The sequence below is a fragment of the Rhododendron vialii genome, chromosome 11a, assembly GCF_030253575.1.
Source record: "Rhododendron vialii isolate Sample 1 chromosome 11a, ASM3025357v1".
NCBI lineage: Eukaryota > Viridiplantae > Streptophyta > Magnoliopsida > Ericales > Ericaceae > Rhododendron > Rhododendron vialii.
In genome coordinates, this window is record NC_080567.1 from 29961931 (window position 1) to 29986468 (window position 24538).

At 38.3% G+C, this 24538-nt stretch overlaps 1 protein-coding gene across 4 annotated transcripts in view; it reads right to left on the reverse strand.

Moving 5' to 3' along the window:
- Positions 1-73: 73 nt before the first annotated feature.
- LOC131306421 (DExH-box ATP-dependent RNA helicase DExH7, chloroplastic) overlaps positions 74-24538 on the reverse strand; it is a 29344-nt gene continuing 4879 nt past the window's right edge. For 2 of the 4 annotated variants that reach the window (XM_058332646.1, XM_058332648.1), the window contains 30 exons: positions 24111-24505; positions 23339-23557; positions 22165-22276; positions 21782-21979; positions 20986-21065; positions 20159-20281; positions 19889-19975; positions 19636-19736; positions 18927-18984; positions 18073-18138; positions 17140-17222; positions 16839-17022; positions 15988-16134; positions 15790-15891; positions 15397-15549; positions 14323-14427; positions 13285-13425; positions 13097-13186; positions 12883-12939; positions 11198-11281; positions 9567-9665; positions 9338-9478; positions 8095-8165; positions 7477-7546; positions 5119-5211; positions 3465-3677; positions 2914-3006; positions 2345-2467; positions 857-1089; positions 74-418 (listed from right to left, as the gene is read on the reverse strand). In XM_058332646.1, coding sequence (XP_058188629.1) covers positions 1012-1089; positions 2345-2467; positions 2914-3006; positions 3465-3677; positions 5119-5211; positions 7477-7546; positions 8095-8165; positions 9338-9478; positions 9567-9665; positions 11198-11281; positions 12883-12939; positions 13097-13186; positions 13285-13425; positions 14323-14427; positions 15397-15549; positions 15790-15891; positions 15988-16134; positions 16839-17022; positions 17140-17222; positions 18073-18138; positions 18927-18984; positions 19636-19736; positions 19889-19975; positions 20159-20281; positions 20986-21065; positions 21782-21979; positions 22165-22276; positions 23339-23557; positions 24111-24505 — 3566 coding nt within the window. In that variant the 3' untranslated portion in view covers positions 74-418; positions 857-1011. Of the gene's footprint in view, positions 419-856; positions 1090-2344; positions 2468-2913; positions 3007-3464; positions 3678-5118; positions 5212-7476; positions 7547-8094; positions 8166-8661; positions 8794-9337; positions 9499-9566; positions 9666-11197; positions 11282-12882; positions 12940-13096; positions 13187-13284; positions 13426-14322; positions 14428-15396; positions 15550-15789; positions 15892-15987; positions 16135-16838; positions 17023-17139; positions 17223-18072; positions 18139-18926; positions 18985-19635; positions 19737-19888; positions 19976-20158; positions 20282-20985; positions 21066-21781; positions 21980-22164; positions 22277-23338; positions 23558-24110; positions 24506-24538 lie in introns of those variants that run through there. The other 2 variants (XM_058332647.1, XM_058332649.1) reach the window with 2 other exon arrangements.

Genomic DNA, 24538 nt, shown 5'->3' on the forward strand with positions numbered 1-24538 from the left:
AGATCTTTCGTGCTGTATCAGTGATCCCAATAAACTTATCAACATAACATGTCCAGCATGATAAATTTGTAAGTTCACGCCGAAATGAATTTGCTAATTAGTCTTTGATAGGACAAAACACCAAAAGGGGTAAAGTATTGCTGAGTTTTCGTATGGTGTAAAACCAAAATTCGGCATGTTCTCTTGAGCCCACAGATTATCATGTAGCATACTGTTAGTTTAAACAGAAATGAGATCGTAGATTTCATCCTCCTACCGATAAATTGTAGCTATATTGTTACATACAACAGCTTTACTGCTTTAGCTGCACGAGAAGGAGATACCTTGGATTTGGTGGACTCAATAAAGTTGACTACTTTGAGCAGACTCCTCAAAGTACAGTCCATGTTTTCTTATCTGCGGGTATGACAAAACACATCTGCAAAGAATGAATACATGTCAAATGGAGGAGCAGGAAAGCTTGAGGAAAAATAAACAAAAAAACCGACGTGAGAGCATGTTCTTTAACTAGTGGTCACTCTGCTGATGACATAAATAATAAAGACGCTCTTTAACTAGCAGAACATATTCTTCACATTATATCACAACGAGCATGTAATAGATCCTATGTTTGAATCTCGCCACCCACCAAATAATCAAAATTTTGCACGTATTTCAACTGACCAAGGAAAAACTAAAGTTTGTAAACGCCAACGTTAAACTCCTATTTAAAAACTAAAGTTTTTGGTTTGATATGCCTCCCGTTAATGTTCTCGAATTTTATGTTTTGTGACGAGTTGATACACATGACAAGCAACAAAAAAGGAGAGGAGACTCAGGACTCAGGACTCAGGAGCGGAGAGGAGAGGAACCTCACCATAGGTGAAATAGATCTGCTTGAACCCCACAGCTTGCTTGTTAGCGAATGTTACGAAGTCTTCATGAACCCAGATGGAATTGCTTGTTATTGTTTTATTCAAGCCATAATCAGAAGGTAAATTCATGGTTATGTACGGCGGTGATATAGAAACATCACTTTGGAGATTTGTCTTCTTCAAGTAGCAAATGTATTATAGATCTCACGACTTCATTATCAGCAACAGTTCCCATCTGAAAGGAACAGAAAATATTTCAGTTGAAGGCCAGTATCACCAGGTAAATGATAGAGAATCCAACTAATATATGAGAGACAATGCCATTGTCATGTATAAAGTGAATACCATGACAGTTTCCGGGATTAAAACCTAAATAATTTTTAGTGGAATCTGGAGGCAAAATGCTGTTAAAGGATGATATACACAGGGGTGGTCCGTGGTCCCGAGGGGGTGCAAGGGTCCCCTTGAAGGGGGGACCCGGGCCCCTGCACAACTCCAAATTATCACACATATTATACTAATTTTTAGGTTAATTACGCAAAAATTTATGGAATTAGCCCCTGCAAGTCCTTTGAGTGAAAAAATTTTCTTAAAATTTCTACATGCGTGGGGTAAAAATCCCCAAAATTTCAAGTTTTCAATATTTTTAGGTTGCATGTACAAAATTAAATTGTGGCTGTGCATATAGTACATACACATAACATCATCTTTTCTTCGGACCTTGTGAGTAGCAATACATATTATAAAATATATTTTTTATTATCAATATGAGAATACATGTGATTAGGGCCCCTGCTAGACACAAATCCTGCGTCCGCCATTGGATATACATACACATGGATATGAAGCACAAACCCCTCTTTAGAGGTCACATACCAGTGTTGGACATACATTTCGGATATACATACACATGGGGTATGAAGCACAAACACCTCTTTAGAGGTCACATACCAGTGTCGGACATACATTTCGGAACAGATAGTCTCTGAAAACGTGTCTACCACTCAAATCAGAAGTGACACAAACTAGTTCAGAATTGTATACTTGCAAAAAGTAATCTCAACCATGTAGAATGTCTGATGATATCCCAGTATATATGAGGCGAGATTACATGTAAGACTTGCGGGGCACTTCCACAACAACTAAAATGAAGTGTCCATGGATGTATTACAAGAGACAAATATAGATATGGCACTTAATATCTGAGGCACGATTGTGTTCAAGCCATGTCCCTTACATGTCCGACACAAAATCTATTAACGTAAATAATAATCCCAACCATGTGGGCATGTCCGAGATAGTTTAGTATGTCTGAGGCGTGATAGTGTCTGAGATTTTCCGGACACTTCCACAACAACTAAAATGAAGTGTTCATGCATGGATTAGAAGAGACAAAAGTGGATATAGCCCGTGGCGTGGGAGCTGGTGAATCCAATTGCAATATATCTAGTTCACAAGTTACAGTTAGTGAACCACAAAACATAACCTACTTGTGGTTTTCTAATCAGATCCTTGAGAATAGAATGAAGAGTTAACCGGAGTTCCTTGAAGAGCACAGCAATTTGGGCAGGTGCTGCCAATTGTATCCAACGATCTATGGTGACCAATCCAGACTGCCATAGGTAAACAAACAATTAGTAAACCACTACTTAGCTAGAAGGAGAGAAAAATGAACCCATGGGCCATCAACAAAAGTGTAGTGCTATGTGGTAGAAACTCCTTACCACAAGTCTGTGCACATATACTTCAAATTTACAATGTTCTTTGTTGTTCTCAGTGGATACGATTCACCAAAAAAACCCACCATCAAAATTGGTTTATGTGAATTTCTAAGGAGAAGAGAGCTTATTAATATCTGCATAGACTACTACAATAGATTTTGACAGTGTCCCTTGGCCAAGATTGTAAGTAGCCAAAACGGATGAGATTAAGAAAACTGAAACAATTTGTTCCACAAGAAAATTCAATCCTATATATATCCTGGTAAAAAACCAGGAATTAATGTTCTCTGTTACAGGCAGCAACCTAATAGTCTACTAGAATTCAACAAGAAAGATACCTGATGTTGAATACTCATGGATCCACCAAACAGCAGAATAGAGTAAGGCGAGATTATGGTAGTATCCCGCAGAAACACCTTATTTGTTTCAACCTGAAAAAAAAAAAAAAAAAACAGGATTACATTGACATTTTAAACCAGATGAATTAACAAAAGACGAAACATACAGGTAAAGTAGTCAAACTTGTGAAACATCTCCTATAGCATGGAATAGAAAGATAGACCAAATCGAATATCTGAATCAGGTATAACTGGCAATTAATCACTACTCTTTGCCGTCTGGTTAAAGCAAAAAACAACATTATGTTGCACAGTTAACCGAATTTCAATGTCGACCACAGAACAGAGGGGGTGGGAAGAAATTAACTCTCATTTGAATAACCTACTACAAAATGTATTAATTACCCAAAACAAAACGGACAAATTACAACATAAATTTATAAGCATGCTAATATGGAAACTAAAGTCCAAAAACACTGTTACGGTTCAAGATGAAAACACGAAAAGTTGCACATAAAGATGAACTTTAGCAATTCCACAGGCGTGCCCACCTTTTCAAGATAGACCATAAAAGGGTACTGAAGAACTTTTAAGTTGCTGTTGATAGAGGAAGGATGTATATGAACTTCTCTTTTTCCATCATACAAGGAAGGACGTCCCTTTGTTGTGGGACCTGCAGACTGGTTAGGAATACCAAGAGCTGTTCTGACAATGCCATCTTCAGTAGCAGCTACATTAGGATATAAACCTGCACAAATTATTGCCTGCAGAGTATCTTAAAGATCAAACATCCAGCGAGTTCATATGTTGTGAGATTTAAGGAAAAAAACAAAACCTTTTGATGAGTTTCTCTACACTAGCAATAAGGGCAGGGGTATGAGATGTGGACTGCAGTAGGCCAGTAGGCGAATTGAACACTTGGTTCCTTAAGTTCTCAAATATGTTTGAAAAAAAAAACCACTTGATAGGAGAAAAATTCCTAGATTCTCAAAAGAAAGAAAGATAAAGTTCCTCTCCCCCCGGAATCCGATTACGTATCAAGTAGATCACTAAATAATAAAAAATTGGTTAAACGATTATGTAATGCAATTATATATTGTATACTTTGGTTATTATTATGTATCCGTGTACATGTATCGAAGCTACATTTCCTTCCATCCTAAGACAATGCATTTAGGGGGGTTCGACACCAGGATATGCTGCCACAGTCAATACCCATATGGTCATACCTGAGCCCCTACGACCTACAACTACCAAACAAGAACAAAAGGCATTGTAGGGCATTTTGGAGCCTTTTCTGTTTTCTATCTGACTCCATAAAAATGTTTGTGCTTAAAGACAAACATCATCAGATGTCATGATGAGCTTTTAAAGTATATAGATTATTGACTTGGTTTCCTCAAATTTCTAAAATGGTTCTAAATCTAAAAGAATAGTTTTACATGGTAAGAATAAACATTGAAGTAGAAAAACAACTACAATACTTCTGAGTTGTGACAGCAAGGTTCTAACTTCTAACACAACATATAATTTACAGATGGGTATTGTTACTTCCATTTTGTAGTTAATTACCAGAATCAAATTCACATACGCTAGATTTTTATGCCATCAGTCTACTGATAAATAGCCCACCCATAAAGGACAAAGGCAATAAGCTAGTACTACCACTGCAGAAAAAACATTTTCGAAAAATTTATTGGCACTTTAGCTAAAGACATTGCATCTTCTGAACCATGAGCGAGATACGACTCTGGAAGAGGTCAAATTCAAACCTTGTGTGTCACGAGATGCCTATAAATTGTGAGAAATGTCAAACTTTGTGTTGAAAAAAAAAAAATCATCCAGCTTAGACAAAACAAGTGTGACAGAACTAGATAAGAAGCATCTTTCTTTCATGGATTTACCCTTGAAGAAAATGCTTTGTGTGTGACAATATGTCAAGGCCAACATAATGCAGCACATTTCGGAGTTTCAAAGAAGAAAAGAGAAAGCATATTACTGAAAAGGAGGCATCCTAAACTTAATCAAAACTTATGCAAGTAAAAGATACACTTTCAGTAAGATCCAGGATATGCTTTTTGAATTGGAATAAGTAAGATCCAGTATGATGTCAACTTACTAGAACAATATGCGAGATTCGATAAATAACTTGAACAATCCAAACAAACACAACTCGTTACTAAACAGAAAAATACACTTCTGTACCTTCACAATTGAAGAATGATGTGAATAGATGTTGAATGCCTGTGACATATCCGAAAGCCAACTCTCGAGTTTGTCACTCTTTTTGCCCCCGACCTAATACGGAAAATTACATTTGTCTCAAAAGTTTCATGGCTAGGAATAAAATCCTGGAACATATAAAACATACCACTAAACTGTTGGCAATGAAAATCATGGCGTTGGGTTGCTATGGTGTGATGATAAAGAAAACAAAAGTATCAGATGGTTAAAAAGCAGTGGGGTTGCTTTGGAATTTAGAGTAATATCATCATACTCATCTATCTAATTTTGTTGAGCATTTTACATTAGCACCTTCCTTGCATAGTTTCTAGGGAGTCAGAGATGAGATTGAAATAAACCAGATACCTGCAAGTTGGTACCTGCCTTACCTAGCCCGTTTCCGGAAGGGATGGTTTCGGACACAGGCGGGTTTTGAGTGAAAGAAGCAAACCAAAGCCCAGTTTTTGTGAGTAAAGGGATTAACAATTCCACCCGAGCAACCCAAATTATATGCTTGATTTCGTGATTTGCATAGGTGGCCCTACTAATTTTGCAAATATCCATTGAATTGCAATGTTTGGGTGTTTCTCAGTTACATTCTCATGTGTATCTTCATCTCTACACAATTCCACCAATCTCACAACCATGGCTGTTTCACCTTGCAAAGCATATCTCTCTAGCTCACTCGCTTGCTCTCTCTGCCATGGATGTTATTGTATGCCACCATCGTCATTATTTCCTTGTAATGGACATGGTCGTACTTCACATCCCATGATTGATAGCTGTCGTCTTTAGTTTTTCTTCCAATGACGACCATATAGTAAGTTGTTCAAATGGCTTCCATTGTATAAAATCTATTCAAACACATTCTGTCCTTTCTGTCTACGTACATGAATGAGTATCCAATATCTTGACAGAATGAAGTTTAAATGAATTAGTAACCCATAAATTCCATGTTCCTCTGAAGAATTTCAACGTTCGATATGCATTGAAGCAGATTATCATCCCACATTTCACTTGATCCAAAAATTACAAAACTTGGATCAAAGTATGGTTATTCTTCTTGAGCAAATAGATACATGAATACTTGTTTGCAATATGCTCACAAACAGAAAATATTTACCTATTTATGCACACTCGCACTTTAAAACCAAACCAAACCAAACTAAATTAAGCCTTTGTTTGAGGGTAAATAGAACAAACTAAGGCTCGTGCCTCAATTGACTGGTGTTGGCTACGTGAATCATATGATCTAGGGAGTTTGATGCTTTCATATCCTATTTTACACACAGACACACACACAGTGGGAAAACAATCTTAGTATTTATTTTGCTCACTATGTGGTTATCACACATATAAGCATTCTGTAGGGGGCCGAAATATCCAGGGTTCCGAAGGTCCAGAGGTCGCGGACCAATTCAGTATTTGCTATGGACACGCCACTCTGTGGACCCATTCACATCTGAAGCTACAGGAAGTGCCAGGTTCGGTAGGTTTCCCTAACGTTCGGCGGTCGTTTCCCTAACGTTCAGAGGTTGTTTCCCTAACGTTTGGAGGTCGTTTCCCTACGTTCGGCAGTCGTTTCCCTAACGTTCGGAGGTCGTTTCCCTAACGTTCGGCGGTCGTTTCCCTGGCATTCGGCGGTTATTGTAACTTTCGGCTGAATTCTGCTCCCTAAAGATCTAACAAGTATCCAAAAGTCGGTTTAGAAGCTTCTGTGAACAAGTGGAGGACAGGTGTGATAGAGCAAATCTTCTGACAAATGATGTCATCTGAACAGTACAACGTGCGTGTAAGGCACGACCTACTTGCTCAACACTCCAAGGTTTGCCTATAAATAGTGGACTACCCCTCCAGGTAAGAGGGTCTTCTTCCTCCTGATATTCTCACTTGAAAGTTCAAATACACTCTCCTTTCCTCCACATACTAACTTGCTCGTCGGAGCTTCTCCCCGGAGGAACACCCCCCTCCAGGTTTGGTAGACACCCTCCAGGCTCGGTAGAATCTCTCCAGGTTCAGCAGACACCCCTCCAGGCTCGGTAGAAGCTCTCCAGGTTCGGCAGACACCCCTCCACGCTCGGTAGAACCTCTCCAGGCTCGGCAAAAACCCCTCCAGGTTCGGCAGAACCTCACCAGGATTGGCAGAAACCTCTCCAAGTTTGGCGAGCACCCACACGGTTCGGCACAAAGGGGAAGAAGGGTCAAGAAGTTTTCAGGCCCCCACACATTCAGTAGTGACTCAATGAAAAGGTAAAGTGACAGACGGACATATTCACGAATTCCAAACTCATAAATGCTATTAAGGTGGCAATGTTAAGCCAGAGCACAAAAAAAAAAAACCTGATAATTCTTCGGGAGATTGATCAGCCCAATGTCTGCCAGCAAAGTTCCAAACTGAATTCGCATGTCTCTAACACAATGCAAAATAAATCAGAATCGATAACAGTGCTCGAAGAACACAGACATATGCAGTTAGGTAGTCTTTGGTACAATATTGGTAAGTATCTTTCATTGACAGTGTTTTAAGTCACATCATGAAAAACTGGCAGAAACAAGGTATGTGGGAACTAAAACTTGGAGTTCAGCATACTATATAGTATATAGCACAAGTAAATCACACTCATACTTGTTAGCCTGAACAACCAAATAAGCTGGATCATGATGAATAGAACAATGGGTAATGATGACATGCTATGTTGCATGTGCACCTCTCATTAGAAGAAAACTGAAACTATTCAAAAGTGAATTATTTTCTTGTACCCCCTAGTTTGTTGTCTGCATATCCATCTGTTGAAAATGAAGGAAACGTGAATTTTCTCGATGCTGAGTGAGTAATAGAATTAGAACCCAAAGTTACTGGGCAAACAAATTTTCTTCCATAATTAGCATGCCATTTTATTGGAAAGTTAAAATCAGACACAGTATCGGCAACATAAGGTGCAGAGAAAGAAACACCACCTTATCATGTACATAACTGAACTGCTCAGAAAATATGAACTGCAAAAACGTTGTGCTGCTTTAACTCCATTCTGCAGGTATGAAATGTAGCCTTTCAGCAAAAATTGTATAAGATAGGTGCCAAAAACAGATGGCACAAACCATGTACATGTGATGTTTATGTCAAACGCTATACCATTATTATATCACAATTACATGTATTTCCTCCAAAAGCTCAACACAAGAATCAAGAGTCAAAAGGAAAGAATTCCTTGGACAAATTAGCTATATGTTTTCCAGGCATAATAAGAGCTGTTGTCATTCTCAAAAAATCTCCTATTCCCTCATTCCCAGAAAAACCAAAATATAGAGTCGCTAAATCTGCCCGTCAGAAACCCTCTAGCCCAGTAGCTTCACTCTGTACAAGGCATCACCCCAAATACTAAAGAGAAAATAACAAGATTCCCCACCTCATTCGTCTCTGAACAATGCAGTAAAGGGTGGTTAGTGTCCTCCCCTACTAGCCTGTACGCAACACCAATCTGCTAAAAGGTACCCTCATGGTCGAAGCTATCCAGGTCAGAATGGACTTCTTAATGTAACTCAGAATGCAATGACGGCACAAGTACAGACCACTACTCGCAAGTCTCCAAGACAAGATGTGCTCTCCCTCTCCTTGAATCTGGCAACGTTGAAGCATTTCAAGGAAGTCCCCAGTCCCTACAAATTCCAACTCCCAATTATGGAAGGGCCTCCTCAACTGAGCAGCCCAAGATCTCTACCACATGAGATTCCTTATTGACTGAAATCTAAGTCATGCCAAAAATAAATCATGCGACCCTTTCCACACCCTGAAGATGGAAGAAATCCTACCAGATACTCATAATACTCATCCAAAGGCCTACCACATATAAAACTCCACCACACTCCTCCAAAGACTATGCCTCTCAAAAGTGAATCTCTATGACCATCTTTCCAAAATTGCCTCACTAACATCTAGCTTCCTTCCATCTCCTTTAGCTAGCCTGCACACGTCTTTCCAATCTACAAGGTGTCCCTCATAAGCTCCTCAAGCCTCCATATATCTATAATTGAGTTCATATTTCAATTTTCCATATCCCTGCCAATTTTGTCCTGCATAGATCCCCTTAACACAAAGCTATCCAGAAGTAAATCTGCCGTATTTTTGCCCATAAGTCCCATAACCTTAAAACTATCATTTTCATTTTACAATCTGGTTTACTTAAAGGGGTCTGTAAACTACCTCGCGTAAAATCTTTTCCCATTTCTTATATGCAACCACCATCAGCAAGTGGTCAGATTGCCTGCTACCTTCATCTGATTCACTAGCACCATCTATTTTATCAGTCATCAGTGCCAATTTGGCTCTATCAACATTTTGCCTCTGCAAATTTACACAACGAACTAAATCAGTGACATTTCTTTTTTGTTCTGAAAAGGGAGACAAAAGCAATTCAGAGATTAAAATGGACCTCATCTTTTGGATATACAAACGGTGACTTGTAGCTTAAAAATGCTGAAATGGAAAGAATGGGTGACAAGCAACCAAATATTGCCCCGTAAATCATCATCTGCAATTCCAAAGAAAGACAGCATCAAGGACATGGCCAACAATACCCTAAGAAAGGGTTGATACAAATTGGTGAGTGAGCATGCACTCCATCACAGACACAAAGAGAGCAATGCTTACAGGGGAAACTAAAACACAGAGTATAAAACTGTTGCCAATCAAGTGTATTAAACCATATTGGACCACATGAGCCAAGCAGCAAAAAAAGGGCTAATGCAAACAATAGGAAATGATAAAACTAACGTGAAGAAGTCCCTGTCAAAAGTTTTAATTACAAAGCAATTCATGTTACTGACAGAAAATTAACAGCGATGACCTAAATGATTATTGAACAAAGAGCAAAATACACAGTCGAACTAGTAGCTATGTAGTATGGAGAGAAAAGATAAGAAGTGTTTGAATTACCACAAATGTTATTATTTACACATGGAACAAACCACCAAAAACACAGAAATTGCATTCCAAAATTGACGCATGTAAAGTATTACGCAAGATGCCCGAGCACTAGGGGTGGCAATTGAACCCAGACCCATTAACAAACCCAGACCCATCAACTAGAAAATAGACCCAACCCAACCCATTTATTAGTTGGGTAAGAATGGGTTCAAACCCAGCTAACCCATTATTAGTTGGGTCATAATTGGGCATCAATTGGGTCAACTTAAATGACCCAATGGGCAATGAAAGTAACCCACCAAATTCCATCTCTTAATTGGTCTCTTTTCCAAACCCAGACCCATCAATTGCTCTCTTTTCCCTCTCTCTCTCTCTCTCCCCCGCCCCCCCCGAACCCCAGGAGCATGGCCTTCTCTCTCTCTTTTATTCAATTGTTTTGTCCTAAATCACACGCGTCCAAAAATATTTTGAATGGTCCGAATTAAAAATCAATTGTGACCGGTAACAATTATTTTAACCAGTCAAAATTGAAAACACATCTCATCCATTAATTGAGCGAATGGACCCGTGAAATTGTGCTCCGCTGTGAATAAATTTCTCTTATAGTAGTCCCGCAAAGGGTTTGGATTAAAAAATTGACTTATTTTTTTGTCCTTATTCAAATTTTTTTTGCATTTTTTTTGTTTTGTGTCATATTTTTGTGACTTATTAATTTGTTTTGATGAGAGGAATCGGAAAAGTAAAAAAATTTGATCGAAACTTATAATTTTTTGAATAAAGACAAAAAAAAATCAATAAGACAAAAAAAATTACTTATTCTCGTCTTTTTGAAAAAATTTATGAGTTTCGATCATAATTTTTTTTTACTTTTCTAATTTTTCGATCACAATTTTTCGTATATATGTAATTGGGTTAATGGGCGGGTCGGGTTTGCTTTAAAATAAATGGGTCGGGTTGGGTATGGGTAATTAAACTCATAGTTAATGGGTCTAAATGGGTCAATGACCCATTAAAGACCCAACCCACTAACAACTTACCCAATTTGACCCAAACCCGCCCGTTTGCCACCCCTACCGAGCACTACAAGCATTTTGAGATAAATATCGTCAATAATAAAAACAAATAAATGCTACACACCTTGCCAACCAATACATCAACCGGAAGCTTTGCCAAGTGATACCCAAGAGGGGTCAACTCTTCATCCCTTTCAATGGCAGAAACCTAAATCATAGGGAAAATAAATGCTCCATGACTTATTATTTAAAGAGCCAATAAATTTGAGGAAATCATATAAAGTAGAAGTATTTACCTTTTAACTCATACAAAAAAATGGGGTAAGAGCATTAACTGGGACACTGCAAAGCAGTAAAAAACTGCATACTGGAACTATTGATCGCTTTGAGAATATTTAGAGTACACCCTTTCCTTATTGTGGTAATCAAACAGAGAATCCAGGTTCATTGAAAATAATGGCATGATTTTTCATATAATTCCTAATGATAAAGACTTTACAGAGCGGGGAACAATATCAAAATACGTACAGGTCATTAAGGAAGGGGCAAAAAGAATGATGAGCAATGATATTTCACTAAAACTACACCATAAGTAAGACCAAACTGTTAGGCAAAAGCACAGAGTTAACCAATCGTACAAGGTTTTATACATTGACCAAGATCAACAGTGAAAATGAATGGGGCAGAGCTTAGGAAAATATTATATAGAATCACACAACGGTATACAAATTTTGGGGGACCAGTGCATGAGTCCTCCGAACCTGACACAGTTCAGGAAGCATGAGGATTCCTCCAGACAAGGAAGCATGAGGATTCCTCCAGACAAGGAATCCTATGACCTTCAACATAGAAAGCTGGGTCCTCGACACGTACCTCTACGGGTTCAACACAGCGGTCCAGAAAAGCATTAAAATGGGTACTGACATTACAAAGACAAAAAGATTCACGATTAACCTAGGGCTGTAACAGATAAATCAAGCCAGCATCATGATTTAGATGGAACTAGTAGAATTTCCTTCTCGACAGGATTCTGCTAAATGCATGAATGAACCTTATTTTCTCATCATTCCCGGTCTCTCAAACTCCACTGCTAGAGATTTTGATTGCTCGAGAGAGTAATTATATCATATGCATGCCATTAACAGATAAGTTACAATTTCCATGAGCAATACAAGGAAAAGAAATAAAACAAGGTGCGCATTAATGAGAATTACATCGATTCCCTTTCATTATGCCCCCTCCCATTCAGCAATCAGGGAATGGATCCTGGACATGGTCATCCATATGTTCAGTTACCTTAAAGGCAATAATCTCTGTTGATGCTGAAGATAAGCCAAAGCTTTTAGAGATTCAATGGTTTGCACTTAGTCGTGAAAATGGGAGATCCCATTATTTATTCTTACTATGATTTCTACCTTGAAGTTTGTATACCTGAATTATCTCAATCCCAACAACTAAAGGAAATGATTGGATCTCCTACCCCATCAACATGGGATGTTTTTATATAGCCAAGATCAAGTCATTGAGAAGATGTAGTTCATAGAGGCTGTGGTTGAGATAGGCCAACCTTCTTGGCACGTATCACTGTACCAAAATCAACATCAATGAATGACAAGACGTCCCCATTGGGGCATTGTGTGGACGTAGCCACAGATTGGCCAAACCACGTTAATCCCATTCTGTTCTTGTTCATTTAATTATCTTTTCCATATTCCTCACTAGTCAATACAAGACTTAACACTTGCACATGACAGAATATAGAGTTTCAGGACCATAGTTGATCAACAAAAGAAGATGTTAAAAAGATACCTCATATAATAATGAAATTGCTGAGTTTATAGCCTCCTCTCTTGGAGGTTCTAGAGCCTGAAAACAACAATTAACCAAACAAACAGGGATCAGATACATCATGGCGAATTCAGGTTACAAAAACAACACTGTTGAAGAGATAAGAGTACAAACATGTGTCATTAGGCTCAAAAGGGTAAATAGATAGAACTTTTCTAGGAACAGTGCAACATACCTTCAACAAAAATGCCTTTATGTTACCGAGAGAGAGCAATTTTATTTGTAAACATAATTCCACTAATGGCATTCGCAGCATCTCAGGTATCTTCACATCATACGCATCAAGGACCAAAACAATCAGTTTTTATTGTAACACGGCAACAATATGGATAACACTCTGAACTGTACTGAAGAAATCAGTACCTGGAATGGACGCATGAGATTTCCAAATCTGTGACGTGTATACAAGCAAAAACAGTTTCCAGGTTTCACACGTCCAGCTCTTCCACGACGCTGCCTCGCATTTGCTTGAGATATCCAATCTTCGACCATGCTAGACAATTTCTAATGGCAAGGGAATTAATTCATTTAGAAGCAAGAACAGACACTTTGCAAGAGAATCAGAGCTTGTCCACCATACAGTAGAACTGGAGTAGTAGATTTTTTATTTAGTATAATACTTAGTTCAAGAATAGTTCACAAGGATTGTTAGAGCTTCTCCCAGATTGGTTAATTATATAACCTCCAATATTACTATATGATCATGGGCGGCCTCACCACTTGTTACCAATTGGTATTGAGTTGGATACTTTGACATAGTATCAAAGCTAAGGCTTTTAGATGCGCCTTTGGACAAGACCCTAGACTGATTACCGTTGTTTGTTTCATAGTGGTCCCTTAGTTAAGGATCCTTTGTTTACCTCTCCACGTGGGAGTCAAGGGTTGCACGTACCGGGGAGTATTAGTGCTTGTCAAACTTCTTAATTAAAACTCCAAAACTAGTATATGAGTCTGGACGATCTCTTTGCCAATTGGTTTTGAGTTGGATGCATTAACAAGATTATAATACTTGAACTACGTGAAAGTTCTACACTAAAATACCACATGCAAGGCTGAAATGCCAACCGAAACACATCAACACAAAATACTTCTGAATTTGTGTATTTACTTTAGCATCGACGCCTCGAAAGGCAGCACATCAAACAGTTGATAAACAAGGAGTCCAGTCCTGGTGATTGGGTCAGATTGAATAACAGAGCTAGACAACTTTGATTTGACTTATCTTTACTAATGATGATGAATGATGCAAGCCAGAATTTTGGATGTTCATCTAATTCAGGAAGGGGACACAACATCACCATACTAGATCATGGCCCAGTAAAGCTACGTTTCAAAATGCTGTTACTTAGCAGAAACAAATTCACGTTCCAAAATAATAACTCAAAAAGGCAAAGAACAAACCTTTTGTGGATTATAGCGATTCTCCTTATGCTTTCCACAGTCAATCACATATACCACGTCGTCTATTGTTATACTAGTCTCAGCAATATTGGTGGCTATTATAACCTGGGGAATGCAGACATTAAGAAAACATAAGATACTTATTTCGTTAGTCTAACAAAGAGAGAGCCATGCATATCTGTATCAGACATTCTTGATTACTAGCTTTACTAGCACAGTTCATTTCATATATCCCTACCAAAGTTGATGACGTCAAATTAGCAGATACAAATATTGTCTCTTAATAGTCGATGGGGGTGCTATATATATACGTGCAATAAAGTGTCCAAATAGGACTGGGGCCTGGGGGAATAGGTACAGTTCAATTAAGGTCTAAGATTATATAGTCGCACATTTAACAGAAGTTCAGAATACTTCAGATTTCTTTTTTTTCATTTTGGTTAACTGTTCGTTATGTTTCACATGCGATGAAACTCTTCTTTTTTTTTTCCTCGGTGAATGGGCTAAACTGTCAATTGTTCTTCCACTCTTGACTATAGACTCATCCCATAGAAGTGAAGCACGTGACTTGATAGCGCAGGCACAAGACCGTACCACCAAATGCATTTGAAGCATACAAATGAAAGACACATTAGGGAGTTGAACAAATGGGAATAGACTTCAAATGAGCCCCTCTGCTGTCCTCCACAACATTAGGTGCTGTTTGCTAACCATTTTTGGGCTTGAAGCAATTTTTGTGCCAGACCATCAAATTCATACATTCAGTTGCTAGAACAAATGTGTTTGATGATTGATTCATAGTACTTGGTTTACATACGAAGACGTCGTTAGATGCAATTCAAGAACGCAAAATACTGTTATTCCACTGTGCATCCTATAAGAAGCTTCCCAGGACCACTTTCTCCTAACATGTGCTTGTTTCCTATTGATTTCCATTTCAGTGTTTTGATATATCTGTAACTTTAAGTGTTTTCCAATAAACCACATTATAGTGATAAAGTTCACACACGAAAATTAGCAAGGCACAGAAGACAAACACAGAACACTTTTACCGCTAAAAACAAGCAGCTTTACCTTGCGCATGTTATCAGGAGGACGTAGAAACACCTTTTTTTGATCAGCTGATGAGATCGAGGAATGTAAAGGAAGAAGCCACTCGGAAGATGGTCCACCAAATTGGCGAGAAGCTGCTAGTTTATCGAGTAACAGGTGAATTTCTCCAACGCCCTGGTGCAATTTATGCAACACCACGATCAGTTTCAGTGAATTACACAACCCAAGGTTAATGCATCCCAATAAAATCCAAAACATGCAACTGACACAAAATATAACTGACCCATAAGAAAACATTAAGTGTACAAAAAAACCAAAGTATAATGCATCCCAATAAAATCCAAAACATGCAACTGACACGCAAAATATAACTGACCAAGTGACCAGAAAGAAAACATTAGTTGGAGAACTTACTGGCAAGAAAATCAGTATGGCGCCCTCTGGATGTGTTTCATCAATGAAATGAACCAGATCTTCAAGAAGGTCGTAATCAATAACATCTTCATTTAACCGTCTCTGCAGACGGGCCAAGTAAAACCTATGAACTCAACATCACAAATAAAGCAACAGCTGTACTCTGAACATTAGAAAACTATATCTCGAATACATTACCAAATTCTGTCGAGTTTGATCACTATATGTTTGATAAGTGCTTGGAGTATAGTATGGATTTATGCAATCTTCAGACAGCAAAGATTCATCACCCCATCCAGATAGAACAAGATTTTTCTTCCCTCTGTGGTTGCTAACAGGATCATTCTGTAGCCATCGAATTTCAAGGACCCATTGTCAGTGGATTGATTTCAAAATAATACTTTGTTACCTACATGCATGAAGAGATAATGACAAATATATAGAAAACTGTTCAAGCTTTTGTGGACTCTGTGTGAGTACCAAAACTATAGCAAGTACAAAAGTTAACTTAGAAGACACTGACGCAATAGAAACAACAGGCGTCAAAATTATCAAGAACAAAATAGCTATGTCCAAAACTAACAGTAATTTGGACACATCTGCTGGGACACATGCCCAAAAGCCTGGCAGCATTGCAGAATATCTAGCACCTATCCCTTCCTAGAGAGCAAAAGTGACAACTGACGGACATATACTTGCACAAAATAGCTAGTCAATCCAAGTTCCAGTGATGCCCTGTACTCCAACTTATCTATCCGTGGTCACGGCTCATCTGGGAGTGCATAAGGCAGCATCCAAAGCATCCATACCATTCCCCTACAAAAGCTTCCCTGAAAAACATTCCACTACCTCTAACAGCCCCACCACAGCACAACCACCTTCTCCCTTGCCCCTTAAATCCAGCCCTTCATGTGAGTCCATGGATTTTGGGTCTGGAAAAAATTACAAGAACTTTTGACAAGGGAGCAGTGAGAGCCACAGAACTGGGGTTAAAAAAGGTACAACCTGAATATTGACAAGCAGTATTGAAGATCTGCAAATAGAGATACCTTCTCCTTTGTGGATGTATAATCTCTTAGGTAAGCTGGAGAATCTGAAGCAAGGCGATACTTAACAGTTTCGTATATATCCTCAAGAAAGTAAGTTGAGACAGGATGTGTTCGGCCTTGAGCAGTGATTACTGGGCAGTGACCGAAGTACCTCGAAAACAGATCTGAATCAACAGTTGCAGACCTAAACATTGAGAACATAGATGGGCACAAAAGCAAATAAACTTAGTAACTATCAACAAACATATATATGAACAGAAGCCATACATAAATAAGCATTGTTTATGAACAGCAACCATACATAAGAATAACTTTCAACTTAGGGGTGCTATGAGCAGATTGCTTCTCCATCAGGTTCTTCAGTACAATGAGTAGAAAATCACCCTGACACCAAGAGAAAATATTGGTCAAATCTTATCCCGAAATGATATTTGAAACATCTGGTATACCTTCACTATCTTTTTGCCAAGAGTATTTGTGAACTACAAAGATATTCACTTTGATAAGGAGATTGAGTGGAAAATTTCAGAAAAAATTTGGTGGAAGCATCAGCCCATTTAGCTATCTATTTAGGAAGAGGAGACAGAGGAGAAAGCTAGTTGGATTCAGCTCAGGGTTGGTAATACAAAACTGAAACCAAGTAAACAAACCAACCCTGATAGAAGGACCATTTAACAGGTTTTGATACCTTGACAAAGGCTGCTGTTGAGTTGAATCATTCGCCAATGCCAAATTAATCATGAAAAATCCATGCTAATGCAGCTGATTTAGTATTTCTTTAATGGAAATAGCATCCATAACAAGAGCAGATAAGAAAATAAAAAGCAGCATCAACATGAGTAAATTACAGAGCATAATTTGACCACCAAGGCATATCCACAGCAGATATGTCTACAAACATAGCTTAAACCATTGGCCAACCTATTCATCCTCTAAGGATGCTACAGATGAAGTTAGTGCTCTGGCTCCTTTCACGCAGTTAAAAAGGATAAGTTATCCCACTAGACCCAAAAGATTCACTTCGAAAATGACGAATGAGAACAAGTAAAAACCGATATTGATGAATGATGCAAGCAGACAAAAGATGCAGAGAATGCAACTACTGTTAGTGCTACCCAAACTATTTGATAAGCGACACAACATACATATAGAATCTTAAAAAAATTCACAACAATACACCATTACATAGGAATGTGAGATGTTCCAATTATCAGAAACACTCTACACAACTCACCAGAAGGGAACGTTCATGCACTTCGTCAACTATGATATGAGTAACACCAGATAAATTTTTATCCCCCTGCCAATTGAGATGCTGTTAGAAAGAGGCTAGAATTTGGAGTATGATATGGGTCTCTCAAAGCATGCTGCATAAAATCACATATACTTAAAGAGGGAAGAAATAGGTTCCATACAAATACATGCTTACTTCTGCAAGAAAATGAGAATTGATAAAAATCAACCACAAATAACTCAAGATTTTCAACTAATTCCTAAAACACAACATATGAATAAAATAACAAAATGCAAGCTTCAAGATGAAAACAAGAAGCTTCTGAACGTGCTAATAGAGGATGAGAAAGCGCATTGCTTCGCCATCTCTTTCTTCATGGTAAAAAGCAAGCACGTCATAAGTTTTGACTTGTTTACTGTTGGCACTTCCGTAATCAACTTCTATACAAAAAGAAGTTTTCCAAAGGCTGAATGTAGGGTTACAAACTCCTGGAAAGAGGAGGAACAAAACAGAAAAAACTACAGTACCATATGGCATCTGCAACAAACACTGGAAAGTACCCCAACGTTATCGTGTACTGAAAAATCAAGAAAGACATGTAGAGCATTTAGGTAAGACCTGCTGAATGTTGTACATAAAGAACAAAACTGAACAATTAAATGAATAGTAGTATATTTTTGTTCCTAAGATGTTTTGCTGAGTAAAGCTCTTTCAGGCAGCACTAAATCACAACAAATATTCAGGTGAAATGCGGAGCAAAGTAAATTACGATCTGGCTAAAAACTCAGTGCCACACATGAATTGATGAATTGAATGAGATAAGGAGAACAGATAGACAAGAACGCTAGGCCTACCGCAAATTTCCTCAGAAGAATGCCAGTTGTGCAGAACAGAAGCTTTGTTCTTGCATTCCTTCACAACCACAAATATCAAGGAAACAAACACCCAAGTATTAGTATGCAATACTTGAGTTGCTTACAGAAAATAGAGGTAAACTTAGAAAGAACACGTAGACTGGTGAGGCTGGAAAAGACTCTCCATGATTGAAGCAATTTATATGATAGAGCCAACTAGAATATCATGTGTTTAAAGGTTTTTATGGTAAGCCAAAACCCTTATAAAGCTTTATCTAATCTATACTATGCCCAAGCATGAATCAAGAGAAGGCACACCCTTCCTATCCAACAGCTGTATAAATAATCAAGAATATAATCTTCGCTTGAGGGATTGGTTATTGGAGTCTTCCTCTTCCAATTTACCTAACTACCTCTCCAGCGATGTAAGTCCCTCACTGGCCTAGAGCACACTCAAGACAACAAAAACTGAGACCACCAGCACTAAATCCCATTTATACGGACAGCACCAGGAGAAAGAACAGAGAAGCTTCAGAGAAACTTATTGTTGGATGGCTTTCGTGATGATTCAAATATTATTGGGTGTACTTGGAGTCAATGTGTAAGTATATCACTGGGAAAGGAGGGTGGACTACTGTAGACCTTTCTGCAAGTATAGGATGTCTTTAAATTCAAGTAACCACAGTAAGAAGAAGGACTACTTTAGCACCTTGCACTATCAAGACGAACTTGATAACCAACCAAAGAACCATTTGAACCGGGAGAAGATTCACATCGCTCATCAGCAACTCGTTCTGCCACAGATATAGCCTACAAAACAGCCACAACAAGTCTCTACCTTTAATCACCAAGTACCTTCAAAGCTTAATACATGAAAAGGCAAGACTTGTAATTACATGGACAGAACACACACAAAAATACTGTCAATGTGCAAATAGATTAGATGAAATTCATATACTCACTGCTATTCTCCTTGGTTGTGTGCATATAATGTTACAGTATCCACCATGTCCTTCTTCAATCATGTCATCCAATATATATTGTGGGACCTACACAAACATCTAGTCAGGGTACAACATTCAATGCTGTTCAACAGAAATCAAAAGGAGGAGAGTGCCAAAGAAGGTTGCACTAAGAGTCTTAACAAGCTAGGGAAAGCATATGTGGGTATATGAACTCATGTTAAGGTGACAAATTGCTTATAGTAGCTTGAAAGGAAAATAAAGTTGAACCTGTGTTGTCTTTCCAGAACCTGTTTCCCCACAGACAACAAGAACATTATTCTCCTTCAACAATCGCAGTACATCACTCTTCAGCTCAGCAATAGGAAGTGCAGCTCTAGATTCTAACATTTGCTAGAAAGGATAAAAACAAAAGCAAAATCAAATTACAAGATGAACACTATATACCAGTTTATTAGTAACATGGACAACATACAACACAGGCAAGATAAACAGTGAAATTCAAGAATCAAGATAACTTGCTGAATATTAGTTATTGCTAAATCAAAATGACAAGGGACAACCACAAACTGCTCTCATCATTAGACACCGTAAGCTTTGCTAAAAGCTGATTGTCAGTATTTGAAAAGAGAATCATGGCAAATTCGTTGTAAACCATTCCCTGAAAAATGACTATGGGATAGAAAATGGATGCCGGCATTATCCAGCTGACCAAAAAACAACAAGAGACTTTGAAACTCTTAAATCCAGACTCATGATTGTTTCAGGACATACAGAATGAGAACAAACATGGTGTCAAGTTCCTACTCTTCATAGTCAATAAGAAGTTTTTGTGTTGATAACCTCTCACAGTGCTAACGACTTCCAAGGCCAACTATCACTTATAGAATCATTTTGTAGAAAATATGGATGGCAATCATACTCTTCATTCCAAACAGTCAACCATACATTACAGCAAGAGTTGCTAGGACATGAAGGCAAGCAGGACAAGAAAATAGCATAATGAGACAGGACATGGAACTTGATTACTCCAAGTAATTAACTCAAGTCTCTCCACAGGACCTCTTTCCAATAGACCAGTGCCAGAAGATACTAACCTTGTATCTATGCATTTTCTTTTTGTTTTCTAGTTCCAGTCTCAGACAAGAACTTTCTGCTTCTTTGTGATAGTCGACACCTGTATAGTAAAACAACACAAATCACAAGTCAGACAACTTTGAGAATCACACATTTTCTAACTCTAGAGAAAATTCATAGTAGTCAGTTATATTCCTTCAATTTCTCCTTGTTTTGGATACCATGTTAAAGCATCCAACTCAAAACCAATTGGCAATGAGTGGAGAGGCCGCCTAAGCTCATATACTAGTTTTGGAGGTTATAACTACACTCCCCCGCATGTGCCCCGCACGGGCGACCGGTGACCCGCATGTGGAGAGGTAAACAACGGGTCCATAACATAGGGACCACAACAAACAACGAAACAATCAAGAGAGTCTTGTCCAAAAGCCTCCGAAACCCTAGCTATGATACCATGTTATTAGAGCTAAATAGAATTGCTTAGGGTGTTCACCCTAATATACAGATAACATTAACATATATAGAGAAGAGGTACATGATTAAAGACCTAACTTCCCCTCATCATATTCTAACATTGAGCATAAATGTCATCATGCAACTTGTTAGCCCCCTCAGGAAAACAACCTAACAGGCCTTTGTCAATTAATTGGAAAGCCGCATGCCAAACCGTAATTTCTCTTTTCTTTTCTTGCCTATTCCTTTCGGAGAATTTCTTGTTCTCCTTATCTCCTTTCTACTTCAAAAAATCTTGGTTGCCAATCAAAGAGAATATTACTTTCGGCAAGGAAAAGCTCATAAAGAAGTCTGTGAACATACTTTCAGCCTTCAGATCAGATACTATAGGTGTTGAGTCAATGTTTTCCAGCACAGGAGGCTTTTGAAACTTTTCTTTAAGAGAGCCACTCAAGGCATCACCAGAAGTAATCAACTCAGAGCCATCAGCGATTAGTAAAGAATCCACAAAACCAGCCCTTCTATCTTCCTCACTGTCTCCTGCTTTGATTGATGATTCCCCTGTACCAGTTCAAGCAAAAGGGATACGTCTTTTACAGATCCTAAAACATCATATTAAATTTAAAGCACTATGGGAATTACCACACAATTCTGCGTTGAACGAACGTCCAACCTAAAGTAAATTAAGAAAGCCAAAGCCTTCGGAAAAGAAAACTCTGCTAATTGAAGCCAACAAGAAAGGTCACCTTCCTCCCATTGTAGAACAAACGAAGCATAAGGTTCTGTAATAAGCAGGTGAACAGGAAGATCCTGAAACAAGCGATAAAGAGCAAATGCAGCAACTCTGTTCTGTGAATCCTGAGAGCAAATACGTAAAAAGGTGAGATTCTAAAAGAAAAATTCAACTCAAGGTGATCACAATGAAATCAATCCACAGACTACATTAAGAAGATAAACTTCATTAAACACAAAACAGAAACAAGAAAACTGAGTAAAAACAACTCTTTGATGAAAGGATTCTAGAAGAGCATAGGGACAGAGATGGAGTAGGATGGAAAGAAAAAGGTACATTTGTTAATTACATATTGGGTATAAACGAGGAAGGAACAAATCATAAATGGTACAACATTTTGCATTGACAGTTTCTTTTATCAAAGTCCCGCATTGATATATTTTTGAAAGATTCACCTTTTCATCAAGCCAAAAATAAGACTAAATACAGCGAGTTCATGGGGCTTAAATGACAATCCAGAGCCAGCACATTATATATGAGAGCTTGTATCTAACAAGTGGCTCATCAAGAAAAACTGTTCACGATTTAGACCTCAACCCAATCCAACTGTACCACAACCTGAATGTGTTTCTCTACAAATTTCTATTTTCCATATTCATCTCCAGATGCATTCAAAGAGCACATTATGAAGCAAACTAAAAAGGGGTTCATGGCAAACAAAAGATGGATGAATCAAGCTTTGACTGTTGCTAATGGCTATACCTAGATGTTTAACATTTTTTTGTAAGCAATAGGAAGAAAAAAAGACCAATCAAATCAGTAGTGCGATTCTATTTGTCAATATATGTGGTGCTTGTTTAAAAAATAATCTAAAGGTTAGGTCTTACACACAGGAAACAGGCGTCCTATCACCTTGAATAGACAGGAGCCTCACTAAGCAATGGCTTCTCTCGAAGAAAGCTGCATTAACCGGGCCTAAAACTCCGGAGTGAAACTCACGGTTATGGAAAGAAATGAAGCTAGCAAATGCGCACACATCTAAAGGTAAATATTGCATAAGATTTTGGACTGCAAGCACATAAATTGTCGGAGTAATTACCTTGTTGTCTAATTTATGCCCTGTGAGCACCATAGTACCAGACATAACATCTACTAGAGAATCTGAAGGTCCGGGAGAAAGTCTGTACCTCGGGAGATTCCGAAGTTTCAACATGACTAGGAAGTTGAAGAGTAACTAGCCCTCCAGCTTGTCTACTCTTGCCCCTCCCACTAGCTTTGCGCAGTATGCTGACAGCATAGCTAGTATTCTTTTCTTTCCCAAGAACTTTATCATACTTTGGTGCTACCCACCCTGATTTTTGACAAAGCTGTTGAAGAACAGCTTTAGGTATCCTTCGCGGGTCCCCCTGTAATCATTTAAACCAGAGATATTATATAGTCAAGAAAATGAACCTCGGTGAAGGAGACAAGGGCGAGGCACTGAACATATACTTATGCACTGCACGACATACACTATTCGATCTCCTGCAGCCCATATTCAATAACGAAATGATTTTTATTATACTTTTTTTTTAAGGTTTAACTTTTAATAATCGACTCTATGCATATATACACTTAAATACCTGTATATGAGCGAAAATGCAAGACTTGATGCTTAATAAAGTTCCATATCTGTTCTTGATGCATACAAATCTTCCTATTATTACTATCTCCTGCTATAGCTATACAATATATACACATGTGTATGAAAAATGGGAACAGTTCTATTTGATGAACCTGGTGTTAAGTTCTCAGTTGTCCCAAAAGCTTGAGTTGTTAGGAAATTGGCTCAACAATGTATATTAAGCTATCTAACAATTGTATTTATGAGTAACACTTGATCCTTATAAAAGAAGAAGGGCAAAAAAATGGCAAAATCTTCACTTCATGACAACAAACTCAATACATTGCTCATTTTACCTTCTTCCAGATGCCTTCAAGGTTTTCTAAATTCTTCCCACTGGACATCTTCTGTTTCTTTTGTAGATTCACATCCCGGGGAGGTAAAACATCACCAGATGAGGCATCTTCTGAAAAGAAATTTCCAAGCTCTACGTCCCCAGGTTCCTCAACTAAACCACGGACAGGAATACTCAATGGTTTTTCTTCATGTGAAAGGTCCATTGAAGCAGAACCATCACTAACTTCTCCATTTACTTTTGATTCAACTGCTTGTAGGACGGACGCTTTATCGCCTTCTTCATTCCCCAAAGCAACAGCCTCAGGTTGTTGCAAAGGCATGGAACTAGAAGATGAATCAGCTGCCCAAAAGGAAGGACTCTCATTCCCAGATGCCAAGATGTCATCCCATAGTCCTGTTCAGAAAATTCATTTAGCATATGAAGAAA